This window comes from Malus domestica, chromosome 12 (genome assembly GCF_042453785.1).
Source record: "Malus domestica chromosome 12, GDT2T_hap1".
In the NCBI taxonomy this organism is placed as follows: Eukaryota; Viridiplantae; Streptophyta; class Magnoliopsida; order Rosales; family Rosaceae; genus Malus; species Malus domestica.
Genome location: NC_091672.1, coordinates 25,645,970 through 25,667,829, shown reverse-complemented (window position 1 = coordinate 25,667,829; position 21,860 = coordinate 25,645,970). Strand labels below are relative to the sequence as shown.

The window sequence follows — 21,860 nt, the reverse complement described above, 5'->3', positions numbered from 1 at the left end:
GCGCCATATGTTGTCTGGAGAAGGCGTGACTGCCTCTTCAACAAGGTTCAAGTCAAAACGACCATCAGAGGGGCCAGACATTTTCAAAGGTGTTGAAGAGAAAAGAGGTCGGACAAATCAAGATCTTAGAAATGCAAGAAGGGAGCTTCTGCTGGTGGAGATTCAAATGTGCTTTGGAACTTAATACAAGCCTCTATAAAAATCTGCACTCGATGGAGCTTCAGAAATCGAAGAGGCGCCTGCTCAGAAATCGAAAAGGCGTTTGCTTTCTCAAAAGCTGGGCTGCTCAGAGACCACGAGGGCCGATCTCAGGAATCGAAGAGGCGTTTGCTTTCTCAAAAGCTGGGATGCTCAAAGACCACGAAGGTCGATCGCAGAAATCGAAGAAGCGCTTGCTTTCTCAAAAGCTGGGCTGCTCAAAAACCACGAGGGCCGATCTTAGAAATCGAAGAGGCACCTGTTTTTCAGCATTGTCAGCACCTGTCACATGCACACTCAACTTTGCGGAAATTACGAGCATTCTGTCGAAGATTTCTGGTGAAGTAGAAAGCACGTGAATGTTACTGTTCAATCATCCACTTTCCACATGCAACATCAACTCACGGGTACCACAGATAACTTTGCCAAAAATCTCTGACAAAGTTTAGACACGTGAAGCTTGCAGCTCCCATTACATCGCTATGACCAAGAAGGGTAAAAGAATAGCAAAGAAACAGCACTAACAAAGTTTAGACACATAAATTTTGAAGGTCTAGCTACCATATTATTACCCACAAGGGTAAAGGAACATGACCACTGCTAGATAATTGGAAAGTCCCTGTGCGTCAACCTCTGTGCTCTGTGGCAAGGTAGACTAGCAAACAGGCCTAACCTTTACTCACATTCGAGAAAACACTCTCAACAATATTGCTTGCTTCAAGATCAAAGAGGCACCGTCATCCGAATCTCGAGAGCCAGACTCCCAACATGATTACTTTCTCAAAAAGCGACGAGACACCACTCTCCGAATCTCGAGAGCCAAACTCCTAGCAGGATTGCTTTCTCAAAAATCGAAGAGGCACCGTTCTCCGAATCTCGAGAGACAGATCCCCGACAGGATTGCTTGTTCGAAAACCGAAAAGACACCGCTTTCTCAACTTCGAGAGCCCCTTAGATAAAGCTTGTTTGTAATCCTCACACCGCTTTCTCAACTTCGAGAGCCAGATCTCCTTGGATAAAGTTTGTCTGTAATCTTCACACGTAACATCAGCTTTCCAGATACCACAGACCACTTTTTCAAAGTGCTTTGACAGAGTTAAAACACGTGAAGTTGGCAGCTCCCACTACCGTGCTATGACCAAGCAGGGTAAAAGAATAGTATTACTCCTTCTTGTTATGGAGACTCCTATATATGTCGACCTCCATCCTCAACGGACAGGCAGACCTGCAAAAATGCTCAACCCTTCCTCATATCTGAGAGGGCACTCCCAACGAAGCCTCTCGAAATACTCAGCTTTCTTTCCCCCTGAGAATACCTCTACAAACAAGCTACACCAGAGCAAGAATATCTCATATCATCAGGGTTAAAAGCAAGAGTATCCCATATCATGCTTTTTCTCTGTCTTTTCCTTTGGCCTTGTTCTTACCTGCAAGACAAGAAGAAAGAGAGCAATCAATCAGCACTTGGAATCAAGCTTCCAATCCGGAACTGACTGCCTGGAACCCCATTGCTCTCGAGTACTCATCTTCAACATCTTATGCTTCCCGAGAAGATACCACATCTGCCTGAGGAACAAATAGGGTAAGTGAGAAGGATACAAGGAAGCATGTGGAGACAAGCGCAACAGAACACGTGCCGATACATCCACTACTTTGTCAACAGCAAAAGTATCCCATATCAGCAGGGTCGAACGTACTCTAGATTTGATGGACTTGTTTTGACCCTCAAATTCTTCAGTCGGCCTTATACTCTGGCGGAAACAAGAAAACCCTCAAGCCCAGTTCAAGAATAAGCCTATGGAAAGTTACTTCTTCAAAAGCAAAAGTATCTCATATCACCTTTTCTCCTTTTCTTCTCTTTATCCTTCATGCTACCTGCAAGATAAGGAGAAGGATAACAATCAGCTGGAACTCGAAATCAAACTTCTGATCTGGGACTGATTGCTTGGAGCTCTGATTGCTTACCTTGTCTGTCACCTCTTTCAGCAGACCCCCTAGCTCGGTGACTTGGGGGACTCCTACTACATGGTTTGTATCGCGCTTGACCAAGCCTGAAACTACAAGTAAGCGTTAAGTGAAATTGATACATTACCTTGTGCATCTCCACCAGTTAAAGATACCACCCCTGGAGGGAGGAAGAGTACTTCCAAAGAAGATGCCACATCTACCTATGAGACAGATAAGGCAAGTAAAGACGATACCACACTTCGGTACTTAAAAGTTTCGTGATTACGAGATCATTCTTCCACAATATTTCCTAATGTCATTTGTACTAAATCATTCACTTGTACTCACTAAAGGAGAGCTTGAACCTATATACTGTGTAAACCCTTCACAATTAATGAGAACTCATTTACTCCGTGGACGTAGCCAATCTGGGTGAACCACGTACATCTTGTGTTTGCTTCCTGTCTCTATCCATTTACATACTCATCCACACTAATGATCGGAGCAATCTAGCGAAGATCACAAACTTAATATTTAAGATGATATTCTTTGGTGTATGCTTTTCGTAAACGATATAGTGTTGATAGATGAAACGCAGGAAGGGGTAAACGCGAAGCTTAACCTTTGGAGAAAAGTGTTGGAATCTAATGGTCTTCGCTTAAGCCGATCAAAGACAGAATATATGGAGTGCAAGTTCAGTGCAAACGGAGGCCAAAATGAGTTAGGGGTGAGGATCGAAGATCAGGAAATACCAAAGAGCGACCGTTTTCGCTACCTAGGATCTATCTTGCAAAAGAACGGAGAATTTGATGGAGATCTCACCCATAGAATACAAGTTGGATGGATGAAGTGGAAGAGTGCATCCGGCGTGTTGTGTGACCGTCGTAGGCCACTGAAGCTCAAGGGAAAATTTTATAGGACGGCAATAAGGTCGGCGATGCTATATGGCACATAATGTTGGGCGGTGAAGCATCAACACGTACACAAAATGGGTGTAGCGGAGATGAGGATGCTTCGTTGGATGTGTGGGCACACGAAAAAGGATAAGATTAGGAATGAGGATATCCGAGGTAAAGTAGGAGTAGCCGAAATTGAAGGAAAGAGGAGAGAAAATCGGTTATGGTGGTTTGGACATGTGCAAAGAAGGCCTATGACGCTCCGGTTCGAAGATGTGACCACGAGACAGAGGTTCAGGGCCGAAGGGGTAGAGGAAGACCTAGAAAAACTTTGGAAGAGACCCTAAGAAAAGACTTAGAGTACTTGGATCTAACGGAGGACATGACACAAAACCGAGCGCAATGGCGTTCTAGGATTCATATAGCCGACCCCACTTAGTGGGAAAAGGCTTTGTTGTTGTTGTTGTTGTTGTATTCTTATTATGTCAATGTTGTTGATGTTTTTTTTGTTTTTTTGTTTTTTTAACAATGTTGTTTATTTTAAGTGAAGCGTGAAACTAATAAAGGAAAATTAGCAACATTTTTGGTATTTTCACGAAGAAATACATTGTTGGTATTTTCAAGAAGAAATTGACAAGTCCCTTTCTCATATACGAGAAAAACTTGTGTGGGGTTAAACGTGTCATTGGACAATGCCTAGTAGCACTACGATTCAATCAAAATTTGACACATGGTTAAATTTAACTACAATTTCCTATTTACATAAAAACTAAAAAATATTATTTCCAACATTAAAACAAATAAAACAAAAACACCCACTCAGACTACCTCCATCGGAAAAGCCTAAGAGATAAACTTTAATATGGGTTGACGTTGATAAGTTTCCTAAGTAAGGGATTAATTGGAATTGTATAGACTTTGGTCAAGAAAAAGATTACATATAATTGAATCCAAATTTGTTTTTTTGTTTTTGTTTTCCAATGATGAATCATTTTTTGCAAACACAAAATATTTCTGCTTTATTTTTCAAAGAATTAGGCTAACCATGACAAGAAAATATATGAAAATGGAAAATATAAAGTTTATCCCCTTGAAGTTTAGTCAAACGATACCAACATTTGCGCCGGAAGGGTGAATTCTCAGATGATGGAGGACTACTCTGATTGGGTGACTGGAGTCTATTTTTAATTTTACTAATCTTTATAATATCTTTTCAGTTTTTATGTAATTATATATGAAATCTTTAAAAGGTAACGTAACTCCAAAATCATAATTAAAAACCTTACCACATGTTAAATTTTGATTGAATCATAGTGCCATTAGATATTGTCCAGTGGTACGTTGAGCCCTTCACAAGTTTTTCTCCTCATATACAAATATTGAAGATATGCAATATATTAGAATAAACGTTCACAAGATCAATAGTTTAGCATGTGAATTAGTTATATATATCGTTTATAACAATAATCTTTTGATATCTTTAAATATTTTCGCGGTGGATAATTTTATTTAGCAGATTGTTTTTTACTTTTTACTTTATACAATTTGTTGCGACATTTAAACAATTTTTTTTTTTTTGTCTTAAGCTGCTTGCATAAGTTGTCCGTTTGGTTCCTTGGTCAGAGTTCTTCATGACATTACTGCAAAAGGGCAGGAGAGTGACGATGTGATAGATACAAGCACACACTTAATTTTTCTCTTCCTTTTTTTTTTTTTTTTTATATATATTCTCGGTCTAATATCAACTCGTTTTTTTTTCTATGTGGGTCTAGGCATAGTTTCTCTGCTTATATTTTATCCGGTTACTTTCATTATAATCAATAAATTTGGTGGAGGAGGAACGGACGGAGGGTTCATCATGTTTACATTAATCATCCTCTCTCTTACATGGAGGATAGGTCATTTGCATACGACTATTGCCAAAAAGCTAATCTTGCCTCTTTCTTCATTTGAAGGGGAAAAAAGAATATTTTTGTTTTTGTCAAATGATATTCGAATAGGATTAAGATATACGTGTATATGTATATACGCACAAAAATACAACATGTTTTTTTATTGTTTTTTGATGGTTAGTATGTATCCAAATAAAATATATTTCTGGTTGCTGAATTTCAATCCGCATAGTTAATTGAACAAATAGGTTGTTCAATATTTAATCTCATGTCGTAGCCCAGTGTGTTTTGTTGACTCAACAAAAACTCTAAAAATGACACAGTTTTACTCTTTGTTTTAACACTCCAAGTGTCTGTACGTAGTCTTAACCAATAAAGCGAGCTTGCTCTAGCTAAAGTTGAGGTGGGTTAAGTGTTACATCCAACTAATCTCTTGTTATACATAGAGTTTGTCTCTATATAATATTCTTAATGGAATCCTCAAATTAATAAAGTGATAATATATAGAATTCATTTAGCTATTAGGCAAAAGTTAACAAGCTACTAATTCCCATTTTCTTGGTTGTTTGGATTTGTGTAAGCTAAAGTTAACAATAGTTCAACCTAGCTAATATGGAAATGCGTGTGGACATTTTATGATTAGGTGAGGATGAGTGATAAAGAGAAATCTTTAATGGAATGGTAACAACGCCGTATAGTATTATTAATCTGTTATTTATATTATAGTTAGATAACATGATTTATATGTTTTGGACCTAGTTAGAATATTATAGTATTAATAAATACATATAGATGTTTCGAAATAAGTGAATTTGTAATATCACATGGCGGTATAACAATCATGCGTACGCTGAAGATTTACTTGTTAATTAGTTCGACCCTACCACTTTCCTTCTTTGTGCAATTTGTGCCTATGACTCGAGCTCGACAAAGCAAGATATTGATTCTGAGGCGATTACTTATGCTCAGCAGGTGGATTCCAAGATCAGCGAGTTATAGGTAAAGTACTTCTCTCGTTTTTCTATTTCTGCATTTACTTTGAAGTGAGTTCCTTCATCTGTTATGCCATCTGCACCAAAACCTGATTATAGTTCTAAGCCTGAAGCTTTTAGAAGATTAACTGCGGAGGAAATCCAATTTAGGAAGAAAAATGGGTTGTGACTTTTGAATTGATACATTCCAAATGTCCATCGAAAATATAAGCAAATGACTGATTTTTAATTCAGTTGGTTAATAACATTGCACTTTACACTTAAAGTTCCTTTAACTTTATATGAAGTTTTTTTAGAATCTTACACCAATAATACTGAAACCGCAAAGTTAGGGACTTACAAGATTGAATAATAATATATCACATGCATGAGGATAATACATGCTCTACTTTTCTTTTGTCTAATGGAAAGAGTGTCAAGCTTGAAACTCCATGTCCCAGAAAGACACTACACTAACTGGGTGCTTTCTTTTCATGTATTGGTTAAAACTGTTGCTGCCACAGAAAACAAGTCAATTAGTCCTAAACGACAAGTGCAGGCTCAAATTACAAAAAGATAAATGTTAGGGAACTCTTTCAAAAGTGTAGTTTTATATGAATCATTTGTCCTATCACAATTTAACGTTAATTTTCGCGTTAATATTATAAAACAGTATACTAAAAACATAAAATATTAACGAGTCTACGAAAAGTTCTATTTTTGAGAAAATTCCGTCAACATTTCTCTCATAAGAATATTCGTACACAAATGGAAAACTCACCAATTACCTATAATACTTGTTTTCTTTTACGAAGCCAATCTGATTCATTCGACTGGTCCTATATAAAAACCAAACACAAAACAAATCCTCTTGCTAGGCCACATGATTCTCTTTTCATATATTGTACTGCATGCCATGTATGAATCCAAAGGTCTGAAAAGTGCATTGCGTTTGAAATACTCGAAGTCACTTTTTCTTTTGAAAAATAAAATAAAATTCGCACTTCCAACAGATTTTATAGGGTAGAAGTCTAGGCCTCTAGCAAAAGCTTTTAGTATTTGAATTTTCACTTCACTTTTACAGCTAAATAATGCAAAAATCTACTATGCTCTAGTTTATTTTATAAACCGCGATATTTGATTGTTAGATTTTGATCGTTAGTGTTAGAAAATCCTTGATGTCAAATTCTTTAATTTTAAATCATGAACGATTCTTCAATCACCTCCGAGGGATACTTGACAAAGAGTTTTTTTTTAAGTTATCTTGTCTCCTCTCTCTTTCCAGAAATGGCTGAAAGCTGAAGACCAAAGTGCCAGAAGGACCATTGAATTTTTCTGGGAAAAAAGCTTGAAAACATGAATTTTGTCCTCGAAGTGTGTCTTCTTTTCGTAGGGAAAAAACACAAGTTTGATTTGAAAAGGTGTCGGTCTTTGATGGGGTCCTCCCACAACCAGTTTGATGTGTAGTCCTGTATATGGTACCCAAAATTTGGTCGGGGTTCATGAAAATTGAAATGCTCAATTTCGGGGAAAATTTTTAGTTGTGACGGAAACACGGATGGTACAACATGTGTTTTTATGTAAGTAGTGGAAAATTTTAATTTTTAAGTTATTAACCTTTTAACACACATATCTAACTATTTACATAGACCATTTTGTGTGACGGTCACACTGAAAAATCTCTCAAATTTGAATTTCAGAAACCAAAATTCACGTATCCTCTTGGTTTCTCTAGCACGACGACAAGTGCATACATACAACACATGAGGATAACCACACACCCTCTACGCTTCAAGAAGAACTACCTGGGGATGCTATATTGTCAATATCTCAGCAAATCATATCAAATGTAAATCAATATCTCAGCGTAACATCTCAGGTGTAGAAAAGTTGCTTTGCTAATCTTTGGCCATATTCAAAACTTCTTGAGACACCGCAATGAATATACCTTAAGTCAATGACGCGCTGTTATACGAATAAGTTAACCAGAACACAACGCATAATACATTTGAGATAAATCATTGTGACATCTCGGATCTCTTCTATACCCTAGCTAGGAGCATAACATGGACAAAAACCCATCTCCACTTTCACATCCAGAAACACAAGAAACTTGTGAACAAATTAAAGACTGAATTTTGACAACAGGGCTGTCTTCCAAAACTGAAAACATGAACTCTTTGATTAAAAAGTAAGGAAATTTATTAGAAACAAGACAAACTAACCAAGAAAATTAAGACTAACAATTTACAGCTACAGTTTTTTTGGTTTTCTCGAAATTTGTAATTTGTAATTACTTGGACCCAATGTCAGTGAGATCAAACCAGATTTGCTTGAACACCTTGATGATCATCTCATGGTACTCATCAGAATTCAAGGAAAGATAACATGCAAGAAGATCTTCCAAATCCTTGGACGCCTTGATGTTGTTCTCCATGATCATCTCCACCATTGATTCCCTGAAATCCCTCTGGGGATCAAACGATGTCTTGACAATTGCAAAGCTGTCGGAGATGCTCCTCCGCTTCGAGCTCGAATTCGACGACACGCTCCGCCGGCTGAGGCAGGCCTGGTTGATCTTCCGGTTGGAAATCCTCGGCGAATTCCGAAGGCGGAAGCCAGGAGATATAGCTGCATTTGATGAAGGAAGCCTTCTACCAGCGCTGTTAGTAATATTCCTCTGCTCTTTCTTCTTGTTCTTGTTCTTTTTCACTTCGCTCACCATTTCGCTGAATTTTGCTGGCTTGGTTATAATCGGAGGGAGCTCGAGCCCGGAAAACGAATCCAAACCATCACCCGGCGATTCTGAAATTCGCACATCGGATAATTTCATGGCCAGTGACGCCTTTTCGACGTCGATAACGACGTCTTTTTCGCCGGAGTCAGCATGGTAAGCGGAGAGAACGCGGTCGCACCGGAATTCAGGCTCATCGTCGTCGTCGAGAAACTCCGTCTCTGACGGCGGGTCTGGAGAGCTGTCGAAGGAGGAAGAAGACCCTGTCTCAGGTGGGGATTGGGATCTAGTCCAGACGGATTCAATGGTGGTGTAGCGGCAGCCGCAGCCGGCGGAAACAGAGGAAGTTAGGAGGTTGGGATCGGAGGAGGGCAAGGTGGTAGTTCTGTTCCTCGGTTTCTGTCTGTTGGATTTTTTTGGTGGTGGGTCATTGGTGGGGGAGGAGGAGGTGGGGCATCCGTGAGATGGGGCAGGCGCAGGGGAGGTGAGCTCTCTTGTGAAGTAGTAAGACTGTCTTGGGGGGTAGTGGAGGTGGTGGGGCAGTTGCGGCTTTGGCTTTGAGGGCTCTGTAAAAAATTTTGCTGTTGGAGAAGAAGAAGCAAATGGGGGTTGTTTTTTCTTCTTGGATTGCTTTTTTCTGGGTTTGCTCATGTCTTTCAGCTTGCTAAACCAGGAATGGGGCATCATATCTGATAATTTAAACTTATGGTTTCCCATCACAACCCCTCTCTCTCTCCTCTCTCACTTTCTCTCTCTCCAACTCAGTAATCTGTAAAACAAAGGAAGAAGGAAGGAAGAGATGAGTTTTTTGGCACTCACACTCACGCTCACGATCACGCTCACACTGCTGCTGATATTGAAAGATAAATAAGGGGGAGTTTTATTGGAATTTTCTGAGGGCAAGGGGTAGGGGTCCACCAAGGGGAAAAAATTTGGCATAAAGAAGGGGCGCCAGGTGGTGAAATGGCTATCCTTCTGGTAGCCCGCCCATAAAGAAAGTTTGTTTTCTTGTCCAATTTACCATGATGACTATTTTATTTACTTTTTTAACAACCTCTTTTATATTTAGGATGGTACCATCACACTTTCTTTTTTAACTTTTTACACATTTATTTTAAATTTTAATTGTTGAGTCGAATGAATAAAAACAATCAAAAGTTATAAATTAACAAAAAGTATGTGAAAGATAAAAATAAGTGTATATATAGCATCATTTAAAATTTATGTCTTTCAATAAAATGATGCCCTAAGTTATTGTCTTTTTAAAGAAAATGATTCTTTATTTAAAGTATTTTGACTAATATTGTGTAACAGTCTCATCTTCCTTGATTTTATGGCTACTTCTTAATTTAACGATAAAGCAAAAAGCACAACATTAAAAGGTATATGACCACCTACCATTAGATTAAGATTGAATTGTGAGTGACAACAAATTTAATAGATCATAGAATTCAGAAGAACGAAACTCTACATTGTAACAGTATTACCCTCTTTTATAAGTAGGAGTAAGGGCGGAGCTAGGATTTTGTACGTCAGTGGGATAACATTACTTAAGAAAAAGGGAGAAAAAACCAAGGATCACCAAATATGGGCTAAATGAGTGAAACACTGGCCAAGAACCATATGCGGCAATATATCTTGAAAACTTCAATAACCATGACCACACAAAGGAGCTATATTCTAGTCAGCAAGCCAGGTCAGCTCCAAATAAATTTCGAGCAGGTCGTCGAGCAGGCCACATTTAGCTCTTTGACAAAGCTTTTATGTGGAGCTCACATGAGAGTCCTCTCTCTCTCTCTCTCTCTCTCTCTCTCTCTCTCTCTCTCTCTCTCTCTCTCTCTCTCTCTCTCTCTCTCTCTCAATACACGAAACTATTAGTGTATAACCATATAATGCTGAAAATGAAAAAAAAATATAGTCTAAAACTACACATTCAAAATATAATATTTTAGATAGCTAAAATATAGTCCCCACTGTTAGAAATGGCCTAAAAGAAAAATGAATAATAATAAGTTTAATGTGCTTCCTTGCACATATAATGTTTATGCCATATGGGGTTAGATTGAGCTTATCAATATGGTAAGACGTGGGCTAGATATGTCTAAAGTAAGTTGTCTTAGGCTATAATCCATCCCATGGAGGCTAAGAACAACTCCTCTCTTAAATGAAAGGTCATATGTTCGCCTCCCATTAATATGGACTCGATATCTAATTATGACTAGTTAATTACGTGACTTTGTCCAAATTTTGCCCCGCTAACATTTTATTTAAAGAAAAAAAAAACTGAATCTCTCTCTTTCTCCTTCTTTCAGTTTTGTCGGTATTTTCTTTTGGAGCTATTTTTTTCGTGACTGAGAGGTTGTTTCTGATAGTACCACGGCTTATCAGTGTTCTCCATTTCTTTTCCAACCATTTTGTCAAAATGGCTTACATGCAGCCTGGCCTGGTAGGGTCCGGAAGAGGATCCTCTTCGGATCCATTTTGTAAGGATCTTAGGAATTCTTACATTCTAACCATTCATCGTACATTTTGCGGTCAGTTTTTATCAGGTACTATTTTTGTTTAATATAAAATAAAAAAATCAAATGATTTCTAATCGCACGATTCACGATAAATGACTAAGATGTGGGGATCCTAGAATGGGATCCAAATCCGTTAGGTCCTAACCTGCACAGTAACACAAGGGACCCAGAATATCACAACTCTTAGGCCTTTTTGGTTACATATAGATAAAACTACCCCAAAGGACAACTTTCTTATGTTAAAACGATCACTGTTACTCTTGGACTTTGGGGACCTCTCTGAGAGTTGCCACTCATTCAACTTCAGAAGCAAACACAGATTTTTGTCGTACAATGAATGGCCATAAGCACTAGTTTTTATGCATAATCTATTGTTTGTTGGAGACTGACTGACCCATGTTTCTTTCATCATCCAAGTCCAACCCGAAATGAAAACCCTAGTCCAAGTAACAACGAAACCCTAAACCACAAACTCGTAGTACTGTACAAAATGGGACAAGGATAACTAGAAGAGCCATTGGGGTTCCAAGAAGAGGATTATATCGACAGGCATAAGTCCAAGAAAAATCGATTTTTTGGTTTTTTGAAATTGGAGACCTGGTGTTAGATATGTGACTTAATATGTTGCTTTTTTTATGAAAGTGGCAAGGCTCACAAAACACATTGCTTTGTTGTGAAATACGAGTTTTTTATTTTATCTGTGTCAATAATTTTATAATTTACTCATGTTTAGCTAGGATTTTGTAAAGAGTTGTATTGTATTCAATTTGAAAATAATTTATAATTTTCTTCTAAATAATAAATATATTTGTACTCATTAGTTTCAAAAACGGAGAAAAGTTGAATCTAAGAAGGAAAACAGGCCCTAAAGTTTGAGTTTGTACTCCAGTTACTCTTTTCAGTTTTGTTTAATAAACTTGAGTTTTCTTATCATTATTGTTCCTAGCTAGCTAGGGTTTAAGGCTGGTTTGCCCATTTATAAGACAGTTTTAAAGTTTTTTTTTTTTTTTTTTTTTTAAAGGCAGAGACTTGCAGATAGTACGATCATGGTGAAGTTGCTTGCTGCTGTTGGCTCTTGGATGACCGCACACACACACATATATATGAAACAGTTTTAAAAGCCAGCCAACAAGCGAAACAGTGGGTACAATGGGCATGGGTTTGATTCACATTCAGAAGGTTTGAGAGCCCTATAATTCCCGGTCAAAGAATATTGGTCCCCCTTTCGTCCTGCTGCTGCTGAGCCGTCTGAAAGTAACCGGACCAAACCCAGCCAAAACGGTAAGTACTATATGATATATACATATAAAGAAGAAGAGAGGGGACCAACTGGAATTTGTCCTCCTTAGGGACAGGTTTTTGGAGTTTATCACAATTATTTGTGTGTAGAAGGAGGAGGAGGACAACAAAGAATTAAAACTCCAGGCCTGCCCAATATTTATGCCAATTCATATGTGTGAATTGCAGAAGTTTTGGGACCTTTGGTTTTGGTTTTGGTTTTGGTGGGAATGTTTGTTCGGCACATGCAAGAGTATGGCTATATATATACTTCTAGACAACTTGGTCTTGGATGGATATTAGAGTTGATGGTAGAGTGAGACAACGTAGTCCTTGGATTCATTGGAAATTTGGTTTGATCTCAACTATTGAACTGATTAAATTTAATATATTGATCATAATAACCGCCTATTGATGTATTGACAACATAGAGGTGAAAGATTGACGACTTATATCGCAAGAGTGGTGTTATCTATACACATCTTTTTACAATTCACATACTCCTCTCAATTTCCTGTCGAATCAAATAAATTGAAGAAAATCAAATAACAGAAATAATTAATAATGTGTAAGAGGTAAAGCAAGATTTGTGGATAGCACCACCCATATAGTAATCATATATCGATGCCATACTAAAATGTTGATCATTTCAGCAATCGAGGTTTAAAACTTGATCATTTTGGACAATTTCCCAAAGAGAAACCTCATTACTTTCCCTTACAAATGAGGACGCATGTATCCGGCTCTATAAAATTCCCAATTTGGAAATGGCTCAATTCCAGAAGTTTGGGCTTAGACTTAGGCCCGTTCGCACTTATTGGGCTCTTTGAACAATTATATCCAAGCACATTTTAGCGGAGGAGATGAGTAAGTTAGATTATTATGCCTCAGTCAATCAGGTACAACTACTCTTGTTAAGTGTTTAGTAGTTCATCTAATTTAAAATTGAAACTAATGTGGTTACTAAGTTAATCTTTTTCTAAATAAATAGCTTTATATGATTTTTTTTATTTTTTTTGGGAAAGCTAGACGGTACGAGGGTAATTTTATTGATAACGAAAAAATAAGTTACACCTAAACAGGGAGAACATAAAACTTATCCCTAAAAAAACAGAGACAATAAAAAGGCATACACGAAAAAGAAGGGAGAGACATAAACCATACCCTTCTAGAAACAACAAACGAGAATGATACAAAGAAAATTAGGGGGGGGCATGAAACCTAACCCCTCTAAAACCAAACCTAAAGGTCTAAACCTGCAAAACAAGTCAAACAATCCCATAAAGTTAGGAGGAAAAAAAAAGTGAGACGAACTTGGATGCCAACATGCCACTTTTTATGATAGTTAATGATAAACTAAATGGACAAAATTAGAAACTTAGAAAAAATGTGAATATATACTGAGTTGGACAAACATAGACACCTAATGGTCGTTTCTCCAGCAACCATAGTCCCGCCCTCATTTTAAGCGTCAAATTCCTCCCAACTCAAACTAAATTCTTTGAATTTCTTGATATTATGGCGTGACTTGTGTTTTCTTTCCATTTGCTTAGTAAACGTTAAAGCAATCCGTAATCATAATCTCTAATACTTTATTTTAATGAGATTGATTCTGGATTAAATATACGCGCGATGAATACCGACATTTTTTTCACATTAAGAGGAGAGATGGTGAAGATGGCAAAACAAATGCACAAGAGATATTGGTATGTTTCTCAATTCAGGAGATGTGGTGAGACGAATGGAAACAAATATATTAAAGAATGAATGGGATTTTTTATTTTCATCTAATCGTGAAACAAATCGAAACAAAGAAAATAGAAATCTTTACTATCAAATTCGATCAAATTAGAGCTCGTTTGGATGTGCTTTTAAAATGATTGAAAACGCTTTTGATGAAAATATTTTTAGAACCAATATTCAATAAATATGCAAGTAAATCCAGGAAAAGCCCTTAGTGCTTTCTGGAAGAAGCACATAACTGGTGTTTCTTGCAAAAAGTATTTAAGTGCTTTTGGAATCTAAAAATATTTTCTTTAAAAATACTTTTAATTATTTTAAAAGCACATCCAACCGACACTTTAATGACCGCCAAATTTAGTCAGCTTGCCACTACTGTTGTTGTTGCCGATGTACTCACATGATTCACCGTTGAATATCCCCCCTCCGCTACCTCACTATCCAAACCGGCAGCCCATCTCCTCAGAATCCTCAATAGAGACGCCGCCTTCCGCCTCGCCCTCACCGTCCCCACCCCCATCAATTCCCATATCACCCTCTCAATCCCTGGCATTGACGCCAATTCCGCCACCATCTCCGATCCCCCTTTTCGACAGATTGTCACCAGCGTGGCCGCCGCGCTCTCCCTCGCCCTCTCCGACCCTTCTCTCAACACACTCCCCAATTTTCTAATCGCGCGATGCGCCGCCGCAATGGCCAGTAATCCGCCGCTTCTCACCACAATTTCCAACACAGTAACCGCCTCCTCCGGCAGCCCCTCCATCACTTGCACGGTCATTTCCACCACCCCGCCTTCCACCAATCTCGCCACTGCCTCCCTCTCTCCCGCCAAATTCAGTATCGCCACCATGGCGTCCTTTTTAAAACACCCGCGCTCGGGCCCATCCCTCGCCAACTCCACTAACCCCTTTATGACACGTGTCTTCTTCCCGAGTCTCTTCCTGTACGCCTGCACACCTGATAAACTGAATATCGTAGCCGCCGCATTCCCCTTCGCCTCCCAGGTGGCCCCCGACCTCAGCACCTCGATAACGCCGTTAAGAGCTCCGTCAGTCTCCATGATCCGCGTTTTGTTCGCTTCCAAGATAGAAAGGTTAAGAATCGTCGTCACGGCGTTAACCTGCAGGTTCGGATGGGTCTCTCCCACGTCGGAGCTTAAGTACCGTACAAGCAAAGGAATAGCCCCGGCCTCCGCAATGCAGGCGCGACAGTCGGAGTCCGTCTTCGCCAGACTCCGGAGCTCGTAAACGACGCCGTTCGCCGCCTCCATCGACTGAGACACCGAAAGCTTGTTGACCAAAAACGAGCCCGTCATCCGCGTAGCTTCTAGCGCCGCCTTGTTCTTTTTTACGGCGTTGACTAGCCCCTTACTATTCTCCGAGGTTTCGAAAGGGACTCTCTGCTCGCGGCACCACATGGCGATGAGATTTTTCAACGCGCGATTCGGTATGATCTCCATGTGGGCCAGGGCCTGACCTGTCTTGGGACACGTGTTGTGTCCTGATTCGATCCACAGCTTGATGGAATCACGATCGTATGTCTGGCCGGTGGCCACGGTGACCGGGTCCCGCATTAGCTCCAAACTGATCGGACACCGAAAATCTACCGGGAAACTTAATTCCGATGCCGATTTACGGCGGATTAGGTCCGATCCGGGTGTGGATGCTCCAAATAACACGCACTTGCCGTAGCGAACGAGTCCGACGAGGGAGATGAGCTGCGACTTGGGTTTCTCCTCCGTCTGGTTCTGGAACTCGTCCTGGAGGCTCTCGAGCTCCTCTCTGCAATTCGAAGCGTCGCGAATCCCTAATTGCGCGAAGATTTCAGAGAGCTTGGAGTGGTCAGGGACGATCTCGCTCCTGAGGCGGTCGAGCATGGAGCAAACCTCGCGGCGGAGGGCGTCGTCTCTCGGATCGACGAGCGATTTTGTGGTGCTGCGGGAGCACTGGCTGCGGAGGAGGGAGACGACCTCCCGGACATCGTCGTTTAATCGGAGCTCCTTGACGGGGAGGATGTCAAGCAAGGTAGAGAGGTCGAGGGTGAGCTCGTGGAAGCTGTTGGCGAGGGACTCGGTCTGGAGGAGCAGCCACATCCGGCTCCCGTTGGAGGAATCTTCCATGAGAGTCTGGATCCTCTGGAGCAGGATGTAGAGCTCCTGGAAGCAGAGGAGGGCGGAGGGGGAGAAGACGGCGGTGGAGCTCCTGATGATGTCTTCGAAGAGGATGGAGAGGAGGGTTGACTTGCGGATCATGGAGCGGGAGGTGCGGCGGCGGAGGAAGTGGAGAGGCTCGACGGAGGAGATTTCATGGGAGAGATGGTGGAGGGAGCGGAGGAGGGTCTGGTCAGAGAGCTTGGGCGACACGAACGCCCCCGCCGTGGGCCGGCGTTTTGGCGGCGGGAATGCTTTGGGAGATATTGTCATGAGAAATTAGGGAAATTACAGAAAGGGGAAGGGGTTTGGGTGGTATTTTGTACTTTACAATTTATACAGAGGGGGTGGGGGGGGGCAGGGAATTTGGAGAGGGAATTTGAGTGTGTTTGGATGTATTGAGGAAAGTGATAAGCAATGGAGTTGGCGTGAGGTTGAGAGGGCAGGAAGCAGGCCTTTGTGTCGACAACAAAGGATGTGACCAGAGTTGGGAGGGTGCGGTGAAATTGGAGCCGTTGGATACTGGATGAAGTTTTGAACTGCTGCCGTGCCTTTTCTGATTTCCCAAATTTGTAAAGATCTGTTTGTACAAATGAATTATGCTGAAAATAATTGAGGGAATATTGACTTGGCAATCAAGTTAATAAACTCTTTAGGACTCTCGGTGTCTTAAGGAAATAAACATATTTGAGTCCTAATTACATGCAATCAATTAAGCGCCTTTATTAAGTAAATACAAGGAATAAGAGTCATGATGAGACTATAATTGATGAGATATGATTTGTGTTGATATCCTTTCCGATAATAGGGATGAATTGATTGAAACCCTATCTATATAACCTAGGAGCCGTTCCTGCTTCCATACCGATAGAAACTCACAAAAACTATAAGCCTATTTCGATAGTAGAGTTCATTTAGAGGTACTGGAAGTAGAAGACTACTTCTACTTTGTTCGCAAGGATCAATGGCTTCACCTTCATAATCATGTCTTCCGAATTCTACAGATAAGTTCAATATAATTAGTCGATCTCTATTTCATATTGATTTGATTTATTCGTGATCCTAATGTCTTGTTGTTGTGATTTCAGAATATGTCTTACATGTGGTATCAGAGCTACACAACAAGCTTAAGGTCTGATATAAAGGTATAAACAAAAAGAATAAATAAATAAATTGTTTATTGAAGATGATTCACATACTAAAGAAATTTTGCTTATCGTTTTGATTGGATGCCTTCTACTATTCTATCTCATGAAAATTGGTTTTGATGCTTCCGCAATTTTGTGTTGGTGTGCAATGATTTTGTGTGGTTAATAACATATATAAAATTGGTGTTAATTATATGTGATAAATTATTTTTTATTTATATTTTGTAAAAATAATTTTTAATTTGGGTTTTTTAGTTATATAATTTTCGAGCACTACTTTACAACCTAATATTTGAAGCTTGAATTTTTCCTTATGGTTTTGGCTCTCTCGGCACTTTCCGACGAGAATAACTTATTGTTAGGAGACAACTTGGGTAAGATTTAATTTGAATTACAATTTGTATCAATTTTTCTTTTGTATAAATTACATGGATTTTGGTATTAGTTTCTGGGATTTCATGCTTCTGCTTACGTACTCTTATTCTTAATTAATATCAGTAATCCTAATGATATTCTATTGAAGGGAAGAATTGCATTAGACATGTTGCAATTTTCTAATTGTGTTAGCAATCTCCTAATCAATTTAATTTAATGTTGACTAATTTATTTTGGAGTTGTATGTAGATTTCCTTATGGAATTGGTTTTTTTTTTTATAAAAAAAAATTAGTTGGTAATTATCATCTAAATTGGAGGAGATTCTAAATTTAAAATATATTCTACTAATTGTTTTATTGTGAGATTAAAAGTATTTTCATAATTATTGATATTGCCCATATAAAGAGAAATTATTTTAATACGTTTTCTTAAAAGGGAAATTAGTAGTCTCCTTTAATTTGGGTTGTGCATCACAATACAACTATTATGGGAATTTAAGCTAGATTAATATTGCAATTAAATTACCCGTTTTGTATTTGATTTGAATTAACTCATTTCATTTACTAATAAAATCTATTATAAAGAATCTTTTAGAATTAAGGAGTTACGTATTTTGGATTTCATGTTTCTATTTTTTTTTAATTTGGATATGTATCATGCACTCACAAAGCTTATGATTTCTTTTGGATTTTATGACTACTGATTGAGATCGATTAATAATGTTGAGATATTAATCCTTATATTAGCCTAATTTTGAAACATATAGATTGGTTTATTTTGTCCAAACCAACTATTTTGTGACTCAACAAATTTGTTTAAGAAATTTTAGTGTTTTGAGCACATTAAAGATTGTAAATTGGTTTTATTTAAATTATGAATAAATCTGATTTTTGGTAGAGCTTGGGAAATGTTGATGGAGTTTTGCATACCTTGCCACGTTTCCTATTTGATTACGATTTTGATAGATTTTCCTAACTCCAAACTTTGTGAAAATTTGTCATGTTATATTATATAATGGATTGTATACACAGAAAAGTTTTCATCCTTTTTTGTACAAGAAATGCATTTATGGTAAATTTTTAAGTGTGATAGTATGTTGCTGGAATTTTGCAGCATAATCTGTTTGTGATATTATTTTGATATACCTACGCAACTCCTAAATTCATGAAATTTTAGTATGATATACATTGAGATATTTATTTCAAATCTGAAAATTTTGACGAGCATTGGTTTGAAAATGAATTATTGGTGAATTTGTAATCTCGAGACTGTCCTGCAGAATTTATGCGGTTTCTGCAGACAATTCCATTTCGATTTTATTTTTAACCCACTTTTAAAATCGAAAAAATCATGACATTTTGGGTAATAATAAATTTACATGTCTACTTTATTTCTGAAAATTTTCATACGCATTGGAGGAATATTGAAGTTTTGGTGAATTATTTAGTCTCAGGTATGTTTTGCAGAATTTCTGTTGTTTCAGCATCACAACTTATTTCGAATTTGTTTTTAGTACACTTGTAAAATCTTAAAAATATGAAATTTTGGGAAATAACAGATTTTTATGTTTACTTTATATCTGTAAATTCTGATGCATATCAGATAAACAATGAATATTTGGTGAATTTGTAATCTCAGGTATGTACTGAACATTTTCTGCTGTTTCTGCAGCAACTCTCTTTTCGAATTCATTTTTTGGCTCACTTATAAGATTTTAAAAATCATGAAATTTTGCGAAATAGTAGTCATATATGTCTAGTTCATACTTGAAAATTTTCATGACAATCTAAAGAGAATTGAGTTTTTAGTGAATTTGTAAACTAAAGTAGTACTGCTGAATTTTGGTACTTCAAAACTAGTTTTGTTATGTGATATTGTTTCGCTGAGTTGTGCACATCTATTGGTACTGATTATTATACAAGGTTATGGTTCCAATATGTCCTAATTATATGCAAATTCTCAATACTAATGAATTTTATATAGACAACACTGATTAAATTTTGATTTAAAGATGTATTGGTTTGTTTTGCTTAAACCAATGTTTTGTTTGGTCATCAATTCTGATTATGAGGATTGTCTTTTGAGAGAAAATTGGAAAGTGGCACTAGTTTACTAATTGATCATTTTGGTCCCTATCGAATAACTGAATAACCATGTTTCCTCTTTCGAGAACTCTATTGTTTAATGTCAATAACGACATACTTTTGTGTCTGATTGAATCTTTTGAGAATCATTGAATATCCAACAAAACGGTTATTTAATACTGTTCTAAAGGATTATTTTGAAAAATCAGAATTCTAATTTATATGGTGAATACTTTTGTCCCAATGGGAATGTCAGGAAATCACTCACCAATTATAAATTAGTATTATAGCAAATCATAAAGTACTTCTAACATACTTTTATCTGGCCAAAGTTGTTGAAGCTATATGTATTTTGTGTATTTTATGTTTTGGCTAGCTATGCAGATATTTTCTTTGCATGATTAGTTTCTACCCAAAGGTGTAACACTCATGCAATTTGAAGTTTGTTCGATCCACCACAACTCGACTACTTCCATGATGAATCTTGCATAATCGAGAATGAGTAGGTAAATTCGTCAATCTTTTGCCTTACCTTTCTTTGAGTTCTAAATTGGATAAAAATTGATGTTATTGAGATATCTAAGTGTTTATTTTAATCGACTTTGTTTTAGAGTTAAAACATAAAATTTGAGTTTGGATTTTCTTATTAGGTTTCATTTTAATTTATGACCTAATCTCTAACAAATATGTGAGTCTTCTCTCATACACTAAAATAAAATAAAATTTGTATTCATTGCATAATTTTTTATGGAACTTCTAACCTACTTTAAAAAAAAATATTATGTATTTAATCTTTATTGATTCAACTAGCCTGTATTTTGTTATAGGAAAACCACTTTCTCTAGTGTTTAATCTTGCAATTTTGAGTGTTTGCCCAAGTGGGAGAAATAATGTATTATGGGCTTCACACTCATCAATTTTTCATGTTTTTAATGGTCATAGTTTTGGTAGATAAAACGTACATAATCATACTTGTTTATATTTTATATATGCAATGAATCTTGCAGGAAATTCAAGAAGGGTTAATGAGTATATTCTGCTCAAAAGTGTTTTGCTTATTAATTCTTGTTTGTTGTTCAAGAAATTGGACTTGTGATTTATATGTTATTGATGGATAATTAATCTGCTAAAAAATGTTTTCTTATTCAGTACAAATATAAATCAATGTATAGTGAAACATGAAATTGACAAGATTGTATATACTTCATCTGCTCAAAAGTGTTGAAGCTATATACGTTTGCCCTTGTATTTTGTGTTTTAGCTATGCAAACCTAATATAATTAGTTTCTGTCCAAAGATGATTATGGAATTATATGCTTTTGATGCAATAAGAAAACATTTAGTTAAAGTTTTCTATTTTTGTCAATTGTTAGATGAACAAAACTGACCAAAAATTTTGTATAGTTTTTCAGTCACAAGAATCATTTCCCTACAAATATCTAGAATAAAGATGTTGAGCTCACAAATTTTATGTTCTAGATCCCATGACTAATGTTTTACTAATGGGAGTATTTGAAAGGTATATGTTTCGTTTTGTAGACATTTATAATGTTTTTTTTTCTTTTACTCTTTCAATCAGTGGGAGTAATAATAATTTATATAATTTTGTCTCTTTTAATCAGTGGGAGTAAAGATTACCTTTTGCATTGAAAATTTGAAGTCTTAGTGGCTGATAATTAGTAAATTTGGTTTAAATTTTGTTCATAAGTTTTAATAAGAGATCCTGATTTTGTAAACAGTATGTCGTATTTTTCTTGTTCTCTTATTATATTCTAAATTGACAGAAAAGTTGGATTTTGTTACCAACGCGGTTGAGTTCTTTTGTGAACTACTTTTGTACTGAAATATATTTTTCATATTTTCAGTTCGACTATTGTGAGCTAATGTTTTGACTATTAGCTCTTGATATCATGACTTTGTTAGTA

General features: G+C 37.4%; 2 protein-coding genes across 2 annotated transcripts; both read right to left on the bottom strand.

The window, feature by feature from the left end:
* Positions 1-7,849: 7,849 nt before the first annotated feature.
* Positions 7,850-9,483, bottom strand: LOC103430444 (transcription repressor OFP2-like). The gene has a single exon (XM_008368580.4). The coding sequence runs from the start codon at positions 9,353-9,355 to the stop codon at positions 8,198-8,200; it is 1,158 nt and encodes a 385-aa protein (XP_008366802.2). The 5' UTR covers positions 9,356-9,483; the 3' UTR covers positions 7,850-8,197.
* A 4,711-nt stretch (positions 9,484-14,194) lies between these two features.
* LOC103430443 (U-box domain-containing protein 16-like) lies at positions 14,195-16,912 on the bottom strand. The gene has a single exon (XM_008368579.4). It carries the CDS (start codon positions 16,598-16,600, stop codon positions 14,540-14,542), a length of 2,061 nt encoding a protein of 686 aa, XP_008366801.2. The 5' UTR covers positions 16,601-16,912; the 3' UTR covers positions 14,195-14,539.
* Between the last annotated feature and the right edge of the window lie 4,948 nt (positions 16,913-21,860).

Bases quoted from the DNA above. Each gene is read 5' to 3' on its own strand.
- LOC103430444 (XM_008368580.4), bottom strand. From the start codon at position 9,355: ATGGGAAACCATAAGTTTAAATTATCAGATATGATGCCCCATTCCTGG.
- LOC103430443 (XM_008368579.4), bottom strand. From the start codon at position 16,600: ATGACAATATCTCCCAAAGCATTCCCGCCGCCAAAACGCCGGCCCACG.